This window comes from Dermacentor silvarum, chromosome 9 (genome assembly GCF_013339745.2).
Source record: "Dermacentor silvarum isolate Dsil-2018 chromosome 9, BIME_Dsil_1.4, whole genome shotgun sequence".
Classification (NCBI taxonomy): domain Eukaryota; kingdom Metazoa; phylum Arthropoda; class Arachnida; order Ixodida; family Ixodidae; genus Dermacentor; species Dermacentor silvarum.
Genome location: NC_051162.1, coordinates 75,823,402 through 75,840,392, shown reverse-complemented (window position 1 = coordinate 75,840,392; position 16,991 = coordinate 75,823,402). Strand labels below are relative to the sequence as shown.

General features: G+C 47.6%; 1 protein-coding gene across 1 annotated transcript; it reads right to left on the bottom strand.

The window, feature by feature from the left end:
* Positions 1 to 3,152: 3,152 nt before the first annotated feature.
* Positions 3,153 to 16,678, bottom strand: LOC125939846 (endothelin-converting enzyme 2-like). The gene is made up of 4 exons (XM_049655326.1): positions 16,562 to 16,678; positions 13,449 to 13,716; positions 4,243 to 4,730; positions 3,153 to 3,434 (listed from the first exon to the last, which is right to left on the bottom strand). Exons 1-4 carry the CDS (start codon positions 16,676 to 16,678, stop codon positions 3,153 to 3,155), a joined length of 1,155 nt encoding a protein of 384 aa, XP_049511283.1.
* Between the last annotated feature and the right edge of the window lie 313 nt (positions 16,679 to 16,991).

Sequence of the window (16,991 nt, the reverse complement as noted above, 5' to 3'; positions counted from 1 at the left end):
CCTCACCCGGTCGAGATTATATCACTGGTCACTGGTCCGTCTTTATAATGGCGGACATTCGGCTTCTAACAATATTTTTGCTTTTTGCGCAATTGAGAGGAGCAGCACCATAATAGCGGGTTTGCTCGCGTTCACATTTTTGGTGTGCGTTCACCTTACTACTACTTAATTAGGCAGGCTGTGCTTGCATCTCATCTCTACGAACCCATGAATGCTATATTTGGGGTGAGAGCACTGCACGGAACACCCTTTCAAAAAACGGCAGAACTGATCTCATGATGGCTGTCGATGATAATGTGATTAGAACTCGAGCAATGTAGTGATACATCGCATTTCTGGAATCCCGTTTATTTAATGATCTGTAGGGGTCTTTCTGAACTTCCGTCGCTTCGGCTATATGACATACTTCGGTATCCTCCCACTTTACTATGGTACACGCTTGCCAAGGTCGACCATGAGCATGGCGTCATGACTGTGAATGTATGACGTGCACACAGGGACAGCGTTGGAATGACGGGAAATTATGTCAATGGAACGATAAAGGCGGTATGACGTCAAAAAGGTGATGACTCCTAAATGATGATAGTGTCATAACGACTACGTGAGGACAATCGCATGGCGACGATGTGAGAGTACCGACGGTGAAATCACGAAAACTAGATGACGAAGCTGCAGTGGCGGCGATGGCACGATCGCAACGCCATGACGACAACGGTATGACAACGTATGCGTAATAGTGACTATGACGCAATGACTATGATGACATGACAATGGCTGCATAATCGTGTTTGAAAATTGACAGCATGATTGCCGTAGAATGACAAAGAAGAAAGGAAGTGTACGGATCGATAAAGGCAGTATGACGACAAAGGCATGACAACAAAGCGATGTTTACGCTTGGGATGAGCGAAGGGACGACGATGCTAAAACGGCAGCGCTGCGACAGCATGGCGACAATGGTAAAACGATGACTGTGTGGCGACGAAGGCATGACGAGAGTCGGATTACAAAATTAGAATGACGACCATTGAATGGCGTAAGAGGATAGACAGATAATCAGATAGGCTCAAAACGCATCAAGTAAGCAAAGAATGCAAATAGCATAAATCTCTCTAGACGGAACTTGTTCATTGGTTAGTCATCTTGCCAATCACACCAGGATCTCCGTATAAACTTATGGGTCGATTAAATGACAGCCCAGTCACAAAAGATAGCAGCAACGATTCAACCGCAAGTGTTTCGGATGAAGCACTTCGGCAAAAGTAGCGGCTCCAGCGTTACGACTACCCCTGCGGAACCAGACTTCAGGTCGCCGTTGGCGCTGTCAAGATAGGCCTGCGCTTTCTTGTCCGAATGCACTTCTTGAATGTCACCGATGCAACGTCTCTACTGCAACCTTGCAACCCTGCTTTGCAAATATCGTCGTCAATACAAGTTCCCTTGGTCCACACGTCACCGCCTCGTTCCTGCAAACCGGAGTCACCGACAATCCCACCAGTGAAAACCGTCAATGACGCTGTGCACCGGAAACTCGAAAGTGACATTTCGTCGCGGGCGTTGAGAACAACCATTTCTGAGGCTCCTCGCAAAATAACGTGGTGAGTGTTTCTCAGCCTCCATGGGAACTGGCTGTGCACGTAGGGAAAACGGTAGTCGGGCGGAACAAAATAATCACCGAAATAATGAATGATGCTAGAGGAAACTGCTAACAAAGTTACCGCGTCAGGCCTTCATTATGTGGTCTTCTGGCGGTGTATGCATCAATTTATTTTGGCTGGGAAAAGGTGACTTACACTGGCAGCACTAATTGTCACAGAGTACTGTGGGAAGGCCACCTCGCTAAAAGAGAAGAATCGTATTTTCCTGCATGATTAAGCATCCGTCTTTTGCTGCCCTGTGAGGAATTGGCAACATTTTACTTCTCTTGATTATTATTTTTATTGAAGATACTTTTGTTGGTTTTGTTCACGCGTATGCAGGTTACCGTTCACGGCAGATCCTGGTCTGCGGATTCGCGGCGGCTTTTTGAAAGAAAACTATACAACACGTTTTGCAGTAGATGCTTTGTAAATTTCCATACCAGCTACACTGAATCGCAGCTATTGCTGAAAAAGTATCACCTCACTATGCGATTTGAACCAGCTTAAAATCTGTATCCGTGAACTAAAAAATGTCTTTAATGCTTATTACCGTCCGGCAGAAAGGCATGCTGAACGAGGACTGCTTTTCTAGTCGCTTTTTATTGCACTTCCCTAATAAATAGGGAAACGCATAACCATTATGGGAAATTACTATTGACAAGAACTAATCCTATACGGACACTCGGTACATTATTGACAGCAGTTCATGCGTCCAGGTAAATATATGTGCTTGAAATTAATGGGGGAAGTATGGTTTTTTTAAATGTGCAATACAACGATAGAAACTGTACCTGGAATTAGCGAGACGCCGTACCAGTAGCGGCAGCTTGTAATGATCAAGTGTCAGAGAATTAACTGGACGTGTAACATCAAGATAAATCTTTCATTTACCGCAGGAGAACTTTCGCTGAAACAATGAAGCAAATTACCGCTACATTCAATCTATCATAATTAACCTTCGGTGAATATGATACACCATGGAATGCTGTGTTCACTTTTTAGCGGTCGTTATTCAAGGGCACGTTTCAGAAGCAAAACACCATTATCTGAAGGATCTTAGATTTGGGCATAGACTGTTCTTTCATCACCCACAACACTAAGTAACGGTTGCATTGCCAATGTACTGATAAAATGGCGGAGTGGTCTAAACGCAAGATTAAGGTCGATATATAGTGTCAAAGTAAAGCTAACTAGCAAGAAAAATAAGACATGAGATGTGAATGAGAAAGGCAGCAATTCATTAAAGTGTTATACCGGAATATATACAGTCAAATGTCTCTGCAGGGAAACGGGAAGCGCATGGAACTAGCTTCCCCGCACTGGAAACTTTCGCTGAAAGGCGGAAACATGCTAAGAGGGAAATTGCATGAAGCATCTGCGTTGAAGCCAGCTGAACTAAGTACTCCTCGGCGACACGTCATGAAACACCAAGCAATGAAGAAGAGTTGCTCAGGCGTGTAGTGACGAAAGCCTATACTCGACTCAGGGTAGCCCGGGCTAAAGTGTAGCGCATCAAAAAGCGGCTGCAGGCTGGCCCACATAACGTACATCGCAGACGCGTCTTGCATGTTCGCTGACGCCGGGAAATTGTATCCGCACATTGAACGCTTCGACGAGACATTCCATGGTGCCATTTTGCCTGGCCTCTTCGGCGGCGGTGAGCCAATGCCGATCGAGGTCGTTGGCGTCAATTGTTCGTCCCTTCAAATCCCAAGCTGTGACGAGCTGTCCTGCGATTAGCGACCCGATGGAGGCGTAATTCACACTTTCGTAGGCGCCATCCGGAAATACACGCTGAACCATATAGAGTATCAGGAATGAGCACGTGGTACGGCACATACGAGATGTTCCCTTTTAGCCAAGGTTTATCAACTCAAGATTAGCAAGTGGCTGCTGGAGTTGGGCATGGAATTTGACCCAATAGTCTTCGGGTAAATGCCTCAGGTTTTCTAAGTACAAGCTTGTCATCTGTGCATGTATCGATGTCTTGGAAGCCTTTTCGTCGTTTATGCCTTTCTAGTACTAAATGTCCACGCGATATTTTATGCCTCATAACACTTTTGGATGCTTGGCTCAGCCTGTCGGACTGGCGCACTTGATTAATCACAGAGGACATAACGACTTTGTAGATCTCGTTAACCTTTTGAATGCGGTGCTCTTTAAAAAGTTGAGCATGTTGGGATGTGCTCAATACCCCAGGAAAGGCGACGTCCGTTGCTTGGTAGCAATAAATCGCGTGTCGTTTCCGCTCGGCGGCAGATCTGTGGGCATGGAGAAGAGCACTTAGGTTGCGACTTACAAATCGTCCTACGACTTCCACAAAAGTGAGACCTACAAAGCTCAGCACATCTATCCTTGGAGTTTCCGTTAGAATTCTAAAGACGGCTCGAATATAATCCGGGGCATCCACTTCCACTGGAGTGGAAGTCGTCAACTGCTTATTTTCATGAGAGTACCGGTTATTAAGATGCACCCAAACGTCTGCAGAGATGCCTGGCGTGGAGTTCGCAGCGAAGTCGTAAAGACTCGTGTAGTCTTCCTGATGATTTCTTTCATAAAGGCGTAATTTACTCATTATAGCGGATTGTAAATGGCCCATTGCCTCGCAGGAAGGCGTAGAATTTGCGTATTGGTTTCGCGTTCTCTGCCCAAGTGTTTCACTAAAGATTGCGTGTAGCCTGCAGACATAACGTACGTTGTCGTCTCGAGATAGGTGTTCGTGGAGGAGCACATTGAAGTCAATGCCCATAAAGGTGCGGAATATGATGAGCTTTCTTCTGGGCTGGTTGTCACTGGATACATGGGCCGCGAAAAATATAGGGCATCGCCAATCAAAAGCTAGAGAAAAGAGAGCTTCCAGAGGGTCGATGCTGTCGTTCACTGTGGGCCACGGAATACCCACGTCTTTGAGGACTGCCAGGAGCGGATCTACTCCGTAGTAAGGTCTTCTCTTGCAACTCTGGTAAAACATCACCGCTTTTTGAAATGGGTTTTGATTTTCTGTTGGCACCAAGGAGGTATCTGCAGCTGCCATTACGGAGTCCCTGAAGGCCAGCTTTGCGTCATCCATGAAAGAACGACCTCCAGTCACTGAGAGGAAGAAAGTGCAGGGAACATACAAATTATGATTTGCTTTTGTGATTGCTGTTTCATTCACTACAGAGATAATTTACGAGCTACGTTTTTCTAAAACATTTATTGTCTCATTGCGCAGGTTATTGATAAAGTAACTTAGGTTCGAAATAGAATCAGTTTGTTTTCTACTGAGGCTGGTGTACAATAAAAACAATGTGGCAAAAGTCATCCCAGGTATTTGTCAAAGTCAGCGATAGCTGTTTTGTGCAGCCTGCTATATATTCCCATCGTGAACCTCGTGAATCACGAAACATTGCGGGCAAATCAGCAGACAGCAGAAGCGTGAATTGCTTTCCCAAGCACAATGTCGAATGATACCACAACCCAGCATAACTTGTCGTAATCACTGCACCCTAGTTGAGACTGCGTAGCAAGCCCGCTATTCCTACTATCTTAGCTGCAACTATGGTGGAATGGCTATCCATCAAGACGCCACGCTGGACACGGCGGTGTCTATTTATGATGGGGCGCTACCGCTTTAACATATTTAAGCATATGTAGTCCTTGTCACCCGCCGTGATTGCTTAGTGGCTATGGTGTTGGGCCGCTAAGTACGAGGTCGCGGGATCAAATTCCGGCCTCCGCGGCCGCATTTCGATGGGGGCGAAATGCGATAACACCCATTCATTTAGATTTAGGTGCATGTTAAAGAACCCTAGGTGGTTCAAACTATTGCGGAGTCCCCCACTATGGTGTCCTCATAATCATATCGTAATGGTCGCACGTCCAACCATATAATTTATTTTCTTAGTACTCCTTGTGTCCCCTCGGCGCAACTAACCTAGGGGGACTGGCTAAGAACGGGCCAATGGTAATGTCACAAGCGCCGTGACGCAGTTGTCTGTTGTGGCACATACCTAATGACACATGTCTGCTCTGCAAGACAGCAGCCAGTAGATAACAAATAGCCCGAGATAGTAGTCAACAATGGCTATGTGTCAGTGTTTATTGCGTGAGGTTGTCCTATTACTCCAAGTGGTCGAAGTAGCTAAAAATCTGTTTAATATTCTCTTAATTTCTTTCACGGCTTGATTGATTTCGCTGAAACGAACCAAGGCTATGATTAGGCTAAATTATACTTGGCGCGTGCAGAAATGTACCCCACGAAAGAAATATAGCACATGCCATTACTTTGCTGTAGGTCAGGGTTTCACATGCATCGTCTTAAAGCATTCATTATCTCTTACTTCATTCGGTGCTCGGCGATAGCTGTCTTGCTAAACATGCCTACTTCCCAAGCTTAACCAATATGTGCTTGGTTATTAATGGTCAAGCATATTGACGCAGTTATTCAAACGTAGAGATTCCAGGTTCCACAAACTAAATATGCTCTGTAGTTGTTATGGTAAGAAAAAGGTATTCGAGAGTGGGAAATTCTGTGCCTCAATTTGAAAATAAAGTTTTCAAACTGCACTAGTGGCTCTTGTGAGATTTCTTTAACAGCACCGCAGAGTATGGTACACACTTATACATATGCAGGTTGTCCTAGCTTTCTTGCACAGACTCCTAAAAGAAACGAATCTGCCTGCGTGAATAGAAGAAGGTGCATGCTGTTTGCAGTCTTGTTGAGAAACCACCAGTAGTGTTTTACTTCCTGACATGGAATTATTTATTTAAAAGTCATTGTGTAACTTTTTATGGTTGTTTTAATTATCAAGCTGTCAATTAGGCAGTTGTATACAATTGTAAGACGTGTAAAAAATGTGTTTCCCTAAAGGTGTGCATTGCGACTGCGTACCTGTGCGAGCGCACTAGCAGCACCATAAAATACCGTCAGAGGAAAAGCAAAACGAGGAAAACAAGCACACGTTTACGACGGCTTTTTGAATGCGTAAGCATTCTACGGCAACTTCGTCCGGAAATCTGTCTAACGGTTTGTCCGTCCGTATGTCTGTAACTTCTTACACGATGAGCTCCATAGGTATAGATAGGACCCTATGGGCGATATATGAGAATGTCTTACGACAACGTATGCCAACTGACACTTATGGTTATGGCTATATACAGGGTGTCCCAACTATCATGCACGAATATTTAAAAGTATGTTATTGCCACGTAGCTGAACAGAACTAAGCTAATGTTGTTTCCCGTCGCTTGGAGATACTCAAATTATCTTTTTCGTTTCGCATAATTACATCATCATCATTATCAGCCTATATTTATGTCAACAGCAGGACATAATTACATAATTAGTCTTAATTAATTATTTAACTTCTCAATTAATATAATTAGATGAAAAGTGTCAATGACAAAATAGTAGAGCAACATGAAAAAAATTACACCATCCGTACACCTCGTACAGATGGTAAACCAGCGAATCTGATAAGTGCGGCCCCGGTGTTAATCGCTGGATTATTCCCAACTGTTCATTAAAGTCTTTCTCAATTATTGGTTACGTCTTTATCTACCTCGGCCGCACGAGCCGCCGGACTGGCCCGACATTGGCGCTTGCGCTCCGCATCGCGGGCCCGATCTCCTTACCGAGGCGTTGGCGTGACGCCAACGCTTCCCACTCCTGCTCTCGGCAGCACATGCCCAGATATCCGATGCGGGTATAAGCCAGATGTGATTTCTTCCTTTCCTTCTTGGTGTCTTTCTATTTTTTCTTTCTTTCTTTCTTGTTCCTGGCTCTACACGCATACCCCTGACTCATACCCTCATAACCAATACGAGTATGCGTCACACGTGATTTTATTATCGTTAATCGCGACGTAACTGACGGTGGTATTGATGTCATGACCTACCAGTCATGTTATCCATGCATTGGTACCCTTCCATGCCCCGGGAGTGTTTCGCCTAGGAATATATAGCTTCGCTGTAAAGCTCCCGATACAGCTTTCTGCGGCTCAATACGTGCTACATAAAAGTGTTTTTCGGAGCATTAAAGAAGCCCGCAAAGTGCCTTGAGCAGGCAGTCGCGCGGCAATTTTGCATGTATTCGCGGGCTTCTTTCACGTTCGGAAAACACACATACTTATAGTACATATTGAGCAACAGAAAGCTGTTTCGGGCGTTCCAAAAGCAGAGCTTTGATGACTTCGGAGAGGAAGGCGTGACCTCTATCACTGAGAAGTTCTCGCGGTGCACCATGTTGAAGGATAAAGTGATATAGGACGGAAGAGGCTATATCCCGCCCTGTAGCATTAAGTAAAGCAGCAGTTGCGGCGTAGTGTGTCAAATGGTCCACAGCAACTATGATCCACCGATTGCCATCCGGTGTCATGAGAAGCGGGCCGTAGAGGTCAATGCCGACACGATCTAAGGGTTTGGCAGGGCACGGAAGCGGGTGCAAGGCGCCAGACGCGCGTAAAGGTCGTAATTTGCGACGTTGCCAGTCAGGGCAGCAATGAACAAACTTTCTTACGAAAGTGTACATTTCCCGCCAGTAGTAGCGATGGCGAATACGTTCGTAAGTATTAAATACTCTGGCGTGGCCACATTGCGGATCGTCGTGAAAAGAGGCACAGATTTGGGATCTTAAGCTGCGGGGAAAGACTAGTAGCCATCTACGGCCTTCGTGAGTGTAGTTGCGTCGGTGGAGCAGCTGATCACGAATGGCGAAATGAACAGCTTGGCCTCGGAGGGATCGGCATACAGGGGTGGTCGATAATCCAGAATGACAGGTGAAAAGAGAAGCTATCCACGGGTCACGGCGTTGTTCGGTGCCAATCGAGTCAAGGTCGAGGATGACCAGGGGTGAGCGCAGTTGGTTCCGCAGGCCGATTCTGGAGGTAAAGGTGAACGGGACAGGGCGTATGCGTCAGTGTGCTTGCGTCCGCAGCGGCAGACGACTTGAATATCGTACTCCTGGACTCGGTGTGCCCAGCGTGCTAAGCGGCCAGATGGATCTTTCAACTTGGCGAGCCAACAAAGCGCGTGATGATCCGTTACTAGATCAAATGGGCGGCCGTATAAGTATGGGCGCAACTTGCCAAGCACCCATACTAGAGCCAAGCACTCTTTTTCATTCCCGTTGTAATTGGCCTCTGCTTTTGTCAATGTACCACTCGCATAGGCGACCACGTATTTCGAGTAGCCGAGCTTGCGTTGCGCGAGGACTGGCGCCAAGACCGACCCCGCTGGCGTCTGTATGTACCTCAGTTGCAGCTGTCGAGTCGAAATGGCGAAGAGTAGGTGGAGAGGTAAGAAGACGACGCAGGGTAGCAAATGCGGCGTCGCATGCAGGGACGAGGAGGAGAGGCCCGCGCCACCGCGTAGGAGCTGGGTCAAGGGCGACATGATCGATATGAAATTGCGGACAAAGTGCCGGAAATATGAGCACAGGCCCACAAAACTGCGCAGTTCTTTGACGTTAGTAGGCTTCAGGAACTCAGCAACTGCACTAAGTTTCCCAGAGTCTGGTAGAACGCCGTGTTTGGACACGGTGTGGCCTAAGATGGTCAGCTCCCGCGCGGCGAGAGTCAGTTGCATGCTAGCGCTGGTGAGACGCGTCAAAACATGTCTAAGGCATAGTAGGTGGGTCGGAACGTCAGGCGAGAAAACCACGACATCGTCGAGGTAACAAAGACACATGTACCACTTGAGGCAACGCAGCGTATTGTCCTTCAGTCGTTCAAACGTTGCAGGAGCGTTGCAAAGTCCAAAGGACATCACGTTGAACTCGTATAGGCGTATAGTAAATGCCGTTTTATGGCGATCGGCTTCAGCCATTGGAACCTGCCAGTAGCCAGAACGCAACACTAGGGACGAAAATAATTCCGCGCCCTGAAGGCGGTCAAGGGCGTCGTCGATGTGCGCCAAAGGACAGACGTCCTTACGCGTGACTTTATTTAATCGACGGTAGTCAAAGCAAAAGCGAATAGACCCGTCCTTCTTGCGAACGAGAACTACGGGAGGTGCCCAGGGACTGTGGGATGGTTGGATAACGCCACGGCGTAGCCTATCGTCGACTTGGTCATTGATGACGCGACGCTCGTAGGCGGAGACGCGGTACGGTAGTTGACGCAACGGCTGGTGTAACCGGTGTCAATGTAGTGCTGCACTTCCAACGTTCGGCTAAATATCGGCCGAGAAACATCGAAGGAATTTCTGAAGTGGTGTAGAAGCTGAAGAAGCTCGGAGTGTTCGGCAGGGGTTAGTGTAGTGGCGATGGAACTGGAAAACATGTCACTCGACGACTCTTGAAGCGTTGAAAGGGCGAGGAGTTTGTTCGAGTCAAGATGGAAAGATTCGTCTCGCACGGTAACAGAGAACAAAGAGTGAAGCTGTTCCACCCGGCCGAGACATTCACCCACAAGCAACGTAACCGACGCAGAATGTGCATTGTACACAAAAATATTGCTGATGCCGGCGGCGATGCCAAGCGTTGCAAAAGGCAGTGGAACGGCTTTGCGACGCATAAAGATGTCAGATGGTGTAGAGAAGACCGTAGCATCGGTTACGGCATCGCAGACGAGTCGGACAAGGGCAAAAGAGCTAGGCAGAATTTCGGTGTCCTCACGCAAGACCAGTTTAGGCGGCTGATGAAGAGCGTCGTGAGATGTTGCATCACAAAGCGGCGAAAATTCAAGTTCAGCTCGTGGGCAGTCGATGACGGCATTATGACGGGACAAAAAGTCCCACCCAAGGATAACATCATGTCAGCAGGCAGGAAGAACAATAAACTCGACAATGTATAAAACACCTTGGAAAAGCGAACGGGCAGTACAGGCTGCGAGAGGTGTCACGTGCTGCGCGCTTGCCGTGTGAAGCGACACTCCAGACAGCGGCTTTGTCACCTTGCACAGCAAACGGCAGATTTTGGAGGCTATAACAGAAACGGAGGCGCTGGTGTCCACAAGCGCAAAAGTAGAAATACCTTCGACAGATATTGGGACCATATTAGCAGGACAAGAGCGAGGACTTGGGCAGTTCGAAGATGGCGCTGTTCTTGCCTCACGAACTGCGGCGCTTAGTTTTTCTGGTCAGAGGGTGCGGGTCGGCGACGCATTGGGGAGAGGGGACGTCGACGAGGAGACGGGGAGCGGCGCGACGGAAATTCAGGCAGGTCAGAAGAAACGTACCGCTGGGAGAGACCCGAGGCTGATTGGCACATGGGCTGACTGCCATACTGGCAACGGCCGGGCAGCGTCGTCGGGAGTTGGAAGGCGATGGCGGCAAAAGCGAATGACGTGTCCTGGCGTGCAGCAGGTGTCACAGATGGGACGATTGTAAGGCGTCTGCCATGGATTACTGACTCTCGCCCGGCCTAAGAAGCAGTTGGTGCGGCGAGTGGTGCAGACTCTTGCAGGATCAAGAAAGGCGGCTGGGGAGGCCTACGCACTACTTATGCATAGGTAGGAGGCACGACAACGGGCTGCACTGCCTGCGCATACGTAATAGGCGCGGCGACAGGCTGCGCTGCCTGCGCATACGTAAGAGGCGCAGCGACAGGCTGCACTGTCTGCGTATAGGGAAGAGGCGCAGCCACAGGTGGCTGGTGGTGAACGACGGGAACAGCCTGAGCGATCTCTTCGGCAATGACAGTGCAGAGCGTTGAAGGCAGACGACAGGACGGCTCCTGAGTGAAGGGGACCAAGGAAGGTTGATGGGCAACCTCCTCGCGCATGAAGTCTTGAATATGGTGAAGCAGTGGAGACTGGTCGGAAACGGCAATCAGACTCGCTAGCGAGTCGGCGGTCGCCAGAGGCTGCCGAGTCAGGGTGCATTGCTTCTTCAACTCTTCGTAGCTTTGGCGTAACGTGACTACTTCAGAAACGGTGCGCGGATTCCTCGCCAAAAGCTTATGGAATGTGCCGTCATTGATGCCTTTGAGGATTTGCTGAACTTTATCAGCTTTGGGCATGACGGCGTTGACACGTTAACAAAAGTCGACGACTTCTTCAATGTAGCTAGTGAAATTTTCACCAGTCTGCTGTGCACGGGCTCAAGCGCTGTTCAGCGGGTAGTTTGCGGACAGCAGGTCGACCAAACACTTGAGTTAAAGACGTCTTGAAATTTGACCATGTCGGGATGTCGACTTCGTGGTTATTGAACCAGAGTTGTTTAACGCCAGTAAGATAAAATATGACGTTGGTCAACATCGCGACACCGTCCCACTTGTTATGTGCGCTCACCCGTTCATACGACGTAAACCAGTCCTCCACATCCCTTTCACCTGTACCGTTAAAGACCTTCGGATCACGTTACCGAGGAACCCCAGTGCAGATGACGGGCTGGGGCGCAGGCGCCGACGGGTCTGTGTTGTCGGTTATGATGGGCGGAAGCGTTCAGGTTCGAAGCTCCAGGGTGCAAGCGGCGGGGCGCATCTTCTTCACATAATTCAAGAATTGTATACCTTGTATACCCAGAAATGAATTTGAATTGAATTGAATTGAATATCTGTGCTTCGTCACGTACATCTCCTGCGGTCGTCCTGACAGCAAAAGTTAAGAGGTCCGCGACTGCCTCTTGCTCCTGATGTGCGCGTGCTCGGCGTGTCATCGACACAACGCGTGAACCGAGTACTCATCATTCACCGCGTGCACCTTTCCCATTGTAACCGTTTTTGCATTGCGTTTCGGATACCGTTGCCAATTGACCACCGTGAAAACCTTATCTGAGCAAGCATTTACTCACCAGGGGTACTGAACCATAACGTGTCGCATAGACAGCTTTCGTTGACCTATGGCCCGCCGTTACTACGCTATTGGTTTTTCCAAAAAAGTGCACGCGGTTACAAGCGGGAGACGGGAGCGACAAAGCATAGCTCAATCACCCTGGCACTTTGCTTTGCAGGTACTGCCTGTTTATTGGCATTTTATAGTGCCCATTGTGTTGGGCTCTGTGGCTTTCCGCGGGAATACGATTGATGTGTTTTTCTAACCCTCCCCCTTTTGTGCGTTGTTCTTTTGTATGTTGCTTTGAGGAAAGGAGAAAAACACCGTAAAAGGTGGTAAAGGACAGGGCTCTTGGATGAAGCGCAATACTGGGATAGCTGGAGGACCACTCACACGATGGTCCTCGTAAGGATTAGTGATTGGTGCTCCGGACGGACTGCTCTCATATATCCACTCGGTGGAGATTGGGTTGCAAATTTTTTAAGCGGGGCACCGAAGGGTAGAAAACGTGACCCCGTTGCTCCGACCAAGCGTTCTGGACTCAAATACAGGTTCTGTGCACCATCGGCTCTGCGGATATAGGGTCGCCCTATGTGTTCCAGTCCCGCCTTGTAATTAAGCATCCAGCGAACCCATCACCGCTATCCTTAGCGGCAGTATCCCTAACTTACGTAGACCGACTCTGGCGGTGCGTCTCGGACGCCCAAGTGGGGAAGCAAAACCCGTACCGTAGAGATTAAGGGAGGACAACCTAGGCTTTACTTATACATTGCCACTAAATGGCCCTCTAGACGCACGATCCTTTTAATGCCAACATTCTGTACTTTTTTAGCTATTTCTCATTACCTCAGCCTGTAATGACAAAAAGAAAATTCCGAGGCTGTAACTGTTTGCAAGAGCACGGGGAATTCAATAATAAAACTTAACATATTAGTTAAGACAGCTGGGGCCAAGGGCAAACAATTTTAACGAATGCAGATCATTGTGAATGCCGCCCCTGCTCGTTCACAGAGACAAGAATTAGGTATATGATTATCATAATCATTATTTGCTCCATTCTGGGCTCTGTGCAATCACATTTTGAACGATTTCATAGGCCGTCACTGCCACGTACCAGGCATCCATCTGGAGCAGACAAAACTGTAAAAGTCCTCGCAGGGGTCAGCACCTGGATTGATTGACGCCTCCAGAGAACGCACGTAGCTCTGGCACGACGTAGACAAGCAGGTAATCCTGTCGGTTGATGTTCCTTTCTTTTCGGAGAGCACCAACGTGAGTACCGTCAACAGAGCCCCGATCATGATGACGAGGAAGATAATGGTACGATTGATCCTACGCTGGCGCCTGCGATTGGCTTCGCTGGAGGAACCGATGACTGGGCCCTGCGTGTGATTGATGGACAGAGATGGCATAAAGGCCCTGTGAACTGTAATCGGCTCCTCACAGATAAGTCAAGTTAAACTTTATTTACAACACGCACAAAGTAGAGTGTTGAGAGTTTCCCTGGCAAGGAAGCTGAAAGAAAACAGCTCGACGAGGTCAGGGGTTCACTACAAGGCAAGAACATCAGTGATATTATCGGTGATCAATGAGTGCACTGAAGTGCTAGCTTCATTAGGTACATTGGGTACATGAAGTGTTCCAGGCATATGGGCATTTCTGCGCACGTAGGCATAATAATATAGATGTACATATTATGAACACATCGAAACACGTGGGTAGGCCCACAGAATTTGCGTAATTGACAAAACTGTGGCTAACGCAGATACAGGAACGTTGATATAATGTAACAATGACTATGATATTAATACAGCGTGTACATGACCGGACGTAACAAACGAGACACCAGTGTCGACAATCAATTAATGATATTATCACTTCCTACCATAAGCACAGTACTCGAAGATGTTAACGTACAAGAATACAATGTTGATATCTCACCTTAACAACTATGTTACAGATAAAAAATCCATTCTCCTTGACTTCACTTCTTACGACCTCTTACAGCTGAACCGCTTGGACAATTTGCGTGGTCGCATATTGGAATAATGTGTGCAGAACATAGAAAGTGTGCATGTCTCCAATCATGAAAGAAAACTGGTAGGAGCAGACAAGTATCAACTTTTTCGTTCAATTGTGGCTGTACTCTGACAAGGCTGCAAACAAATTGCACCAAAAGCTTCTCAATCGCCACAGTATATTTTCGCCGCTAGGAACTACATCAGTTTTTATCATTATATTCAAGGAAAATTGGTCCCCTACCATAAAGTCAGATAATGCCAATTATCAAGCTCAACATTTCACTGGCATTCCGCATGAGGGAGTGCCTATGTTCTTTACCCTATAATATTTACCCTGCACTCTACCCATTTTTGTTTTCGATTGAGCTTCGTAAATCACTGAAAGGCAAAAAGCACGATCTTTGATGGGATCTGATACAGACGGATCTCCTAAGTTGAAAGCTCAACTGAAGGAGCAGCGATATCTCACCAAGATGCTTTACGACCATGGAGGCAATAACTATATTAGCTCTGTCAAAAATGAACTTGCTAAAAAAACGTAGAAATTTTTGGAAACAAGTGCAGCTGAGGTGAGATCAAGTAAAACAGAACCAATATATCTGTTAACAAGCGGTCATGAAACTATCGAGGACGTCTGAGGTGCATCTGCACAACAGTTTGCAGCAGGGGCGGTGGATCGACTTAATTCAACTTTTATCAGCTCAGTGGTGATGATTCAAGCACTGCGTCTATTAGTGAAGAACTTATTCTTGCCTGAGCCAACTCAGTTTTTGTTGTGTATCAGCTATCTGACTGATATCTTGGCCTCATATCGAAGATGTTCTAGTAAAAAAATTGTGTCCTGGAGCCAATGTTGTGCCGCTTTTTAACCAACCTCTCTGAGACGCCAAACAATGTGCATCTCACTGGGTATGTGCCACAGAGCGTCCATGGGGCCTCAGGGTATGGGCCACTTGATGTGTGCAGCTGTTCAAAAACCTTTTTGATGGGTACTTATGTCTCACTGAGAGTTTGTTCCTGGGTATGTACAGTGACCTAAGTGCCGCTCTTCAATAAGGTATTTTGACGCAATCTTGGGTATGTGCCATTGCGTGATACCGAGTTTTGAGCCGCTCTTCAGCAATGCTCTCTGATGGTGACGTGTATGTGCTGGAGGGTGGGTGCCGCTGGGTATGCGGCACTTGGTGTGTGCCACTGTTCGATGAACCTGTTTGACGTCACGTTGGGTCACGGGGTGCAAAACAACCACACGCATATATGTATTGAAAATGAAGTTGGGAACTTCTGTTTGCGAACTCGAGCTCAGTCTGTTTTAACTTTTAATGCGTTAGCATTGTTAAGGTACTTGACGCGCTTTCCGGTGCTTATGTATGTATGTATGTATGTAAGTATGTATGTATGTATGTATGTATGTATGTATGTATGTATGTATATGTATGTATGTATGTATGTATGTATGTATGTATGTGTGTATGTATGTATGTAACTAACCATGGTCGATAGGTAGCGCATAGTGCTGAGAGCACCCGGTTTATGACGTCGTTCATTGAACAGTTGCACAAAACTACTCTCACATATGCATCGACCCAAGCTGACATCAAAGGTGATCATTGGTGACCAGCGTAGACCAAGTGACACATACCCAGCACTCCAAGTCGGCGTAAACGAGTTTCAATGAACAGCGTTACTTACCAAATCCCCCATCTACCATGTCCCATGTCGGCGTGAAAGAGGTTCGTTGAAGAGCGGCACATATGTACACCTTTCCACACACACACACTGCCCCATAGTTTGTGCGGCGGTTGGTTTCAAGCCCCTTCCCTTATAATAGCAGCCCGGTGCGCTATCTAATCGACCTCGGACTAGCCAATGACCACGGTAGGCAGCAAACGGTTAGCCACAAATTGAAATAGATGGTTAGCCCACGGAAAATGCGTGGAGCGCCCTAACAGTGCTAAGACATAAAAGTAGGCTTCAGAACTCTTGCTACAAAAACACCCAAAATTGTTAAAAACGTAACCGGATTTTATTGCAGTAGCAATCACACGGACAAACGAGACCCGCTTGTGCATTCGGCGTCGCCATCGCGCTTTTGTCGTATTGACCACGTGTGCGTTGCCCACGCGTGGATAGGTAGAAGGTCTCCATAGACCCGAGGGACACACACAGCTTTTGCTGCAGTAAAGGTGAGACCAACTGGACTCACCTTCACGTTCCACTCGAGCAATGCTGCAGTGGAGCCAGGTCGGCGTCCTTCCTTCTGCTGAGGGGATGAGCCCACAAAACAGTAGCGTTCCGCTGACCAGATGTGGGCATGCCCCATCATGGCCCTGCTGGGACGCTAGCTCTCTCATTGCAGCTGGGAACCCACTGTGGTGCATAGAGTGCTCTGGGCGGCGCGGACATCAAGCTTCAAGCTCGAAACTCCAACGACTACGATTTTTCTTGTGCGTCACCTCGTGCGCCATCAATGGTTGACGTGTGCAAGGCCGGTGGCAGAGCTCCTTCCCGAGCCAGTGTTGTGGGACGCCTAGTTGCAGCTAGGGCATTGTTTTTGCGGCACAGAAGTAGTTGCCTCGCTTATGGCATCGCGCTTCTCACCACCCCCAGTGATAGTTAGAACGCTATCAGAAGAT

Bases quoted from the DNA above. Each gene is read 5' to 3' on its own strand.
- LOC125939846 (XM_049655326.1), bottom strand. From the start codon at position 16,678: ATGGGGCATGCCCACATCTGGTCAGCGGAACGCTACTGTTTTGTGGGC. The intron at 4,731-13,448 runs GTACGTGGCAGT...TCTTCCTCTCAG, and splicing joins CTGCTCCAGATGGATGCCTG to TGACTGGAGGTCGTTCTTTC. The intron at 3,435-4,242 runs GCAATGGGCCAT...TATATGGTTCAG, and splicing joins ATTCTACGCCTTCCTGCGAG to CGTGTATTTCCGGATGGCGC.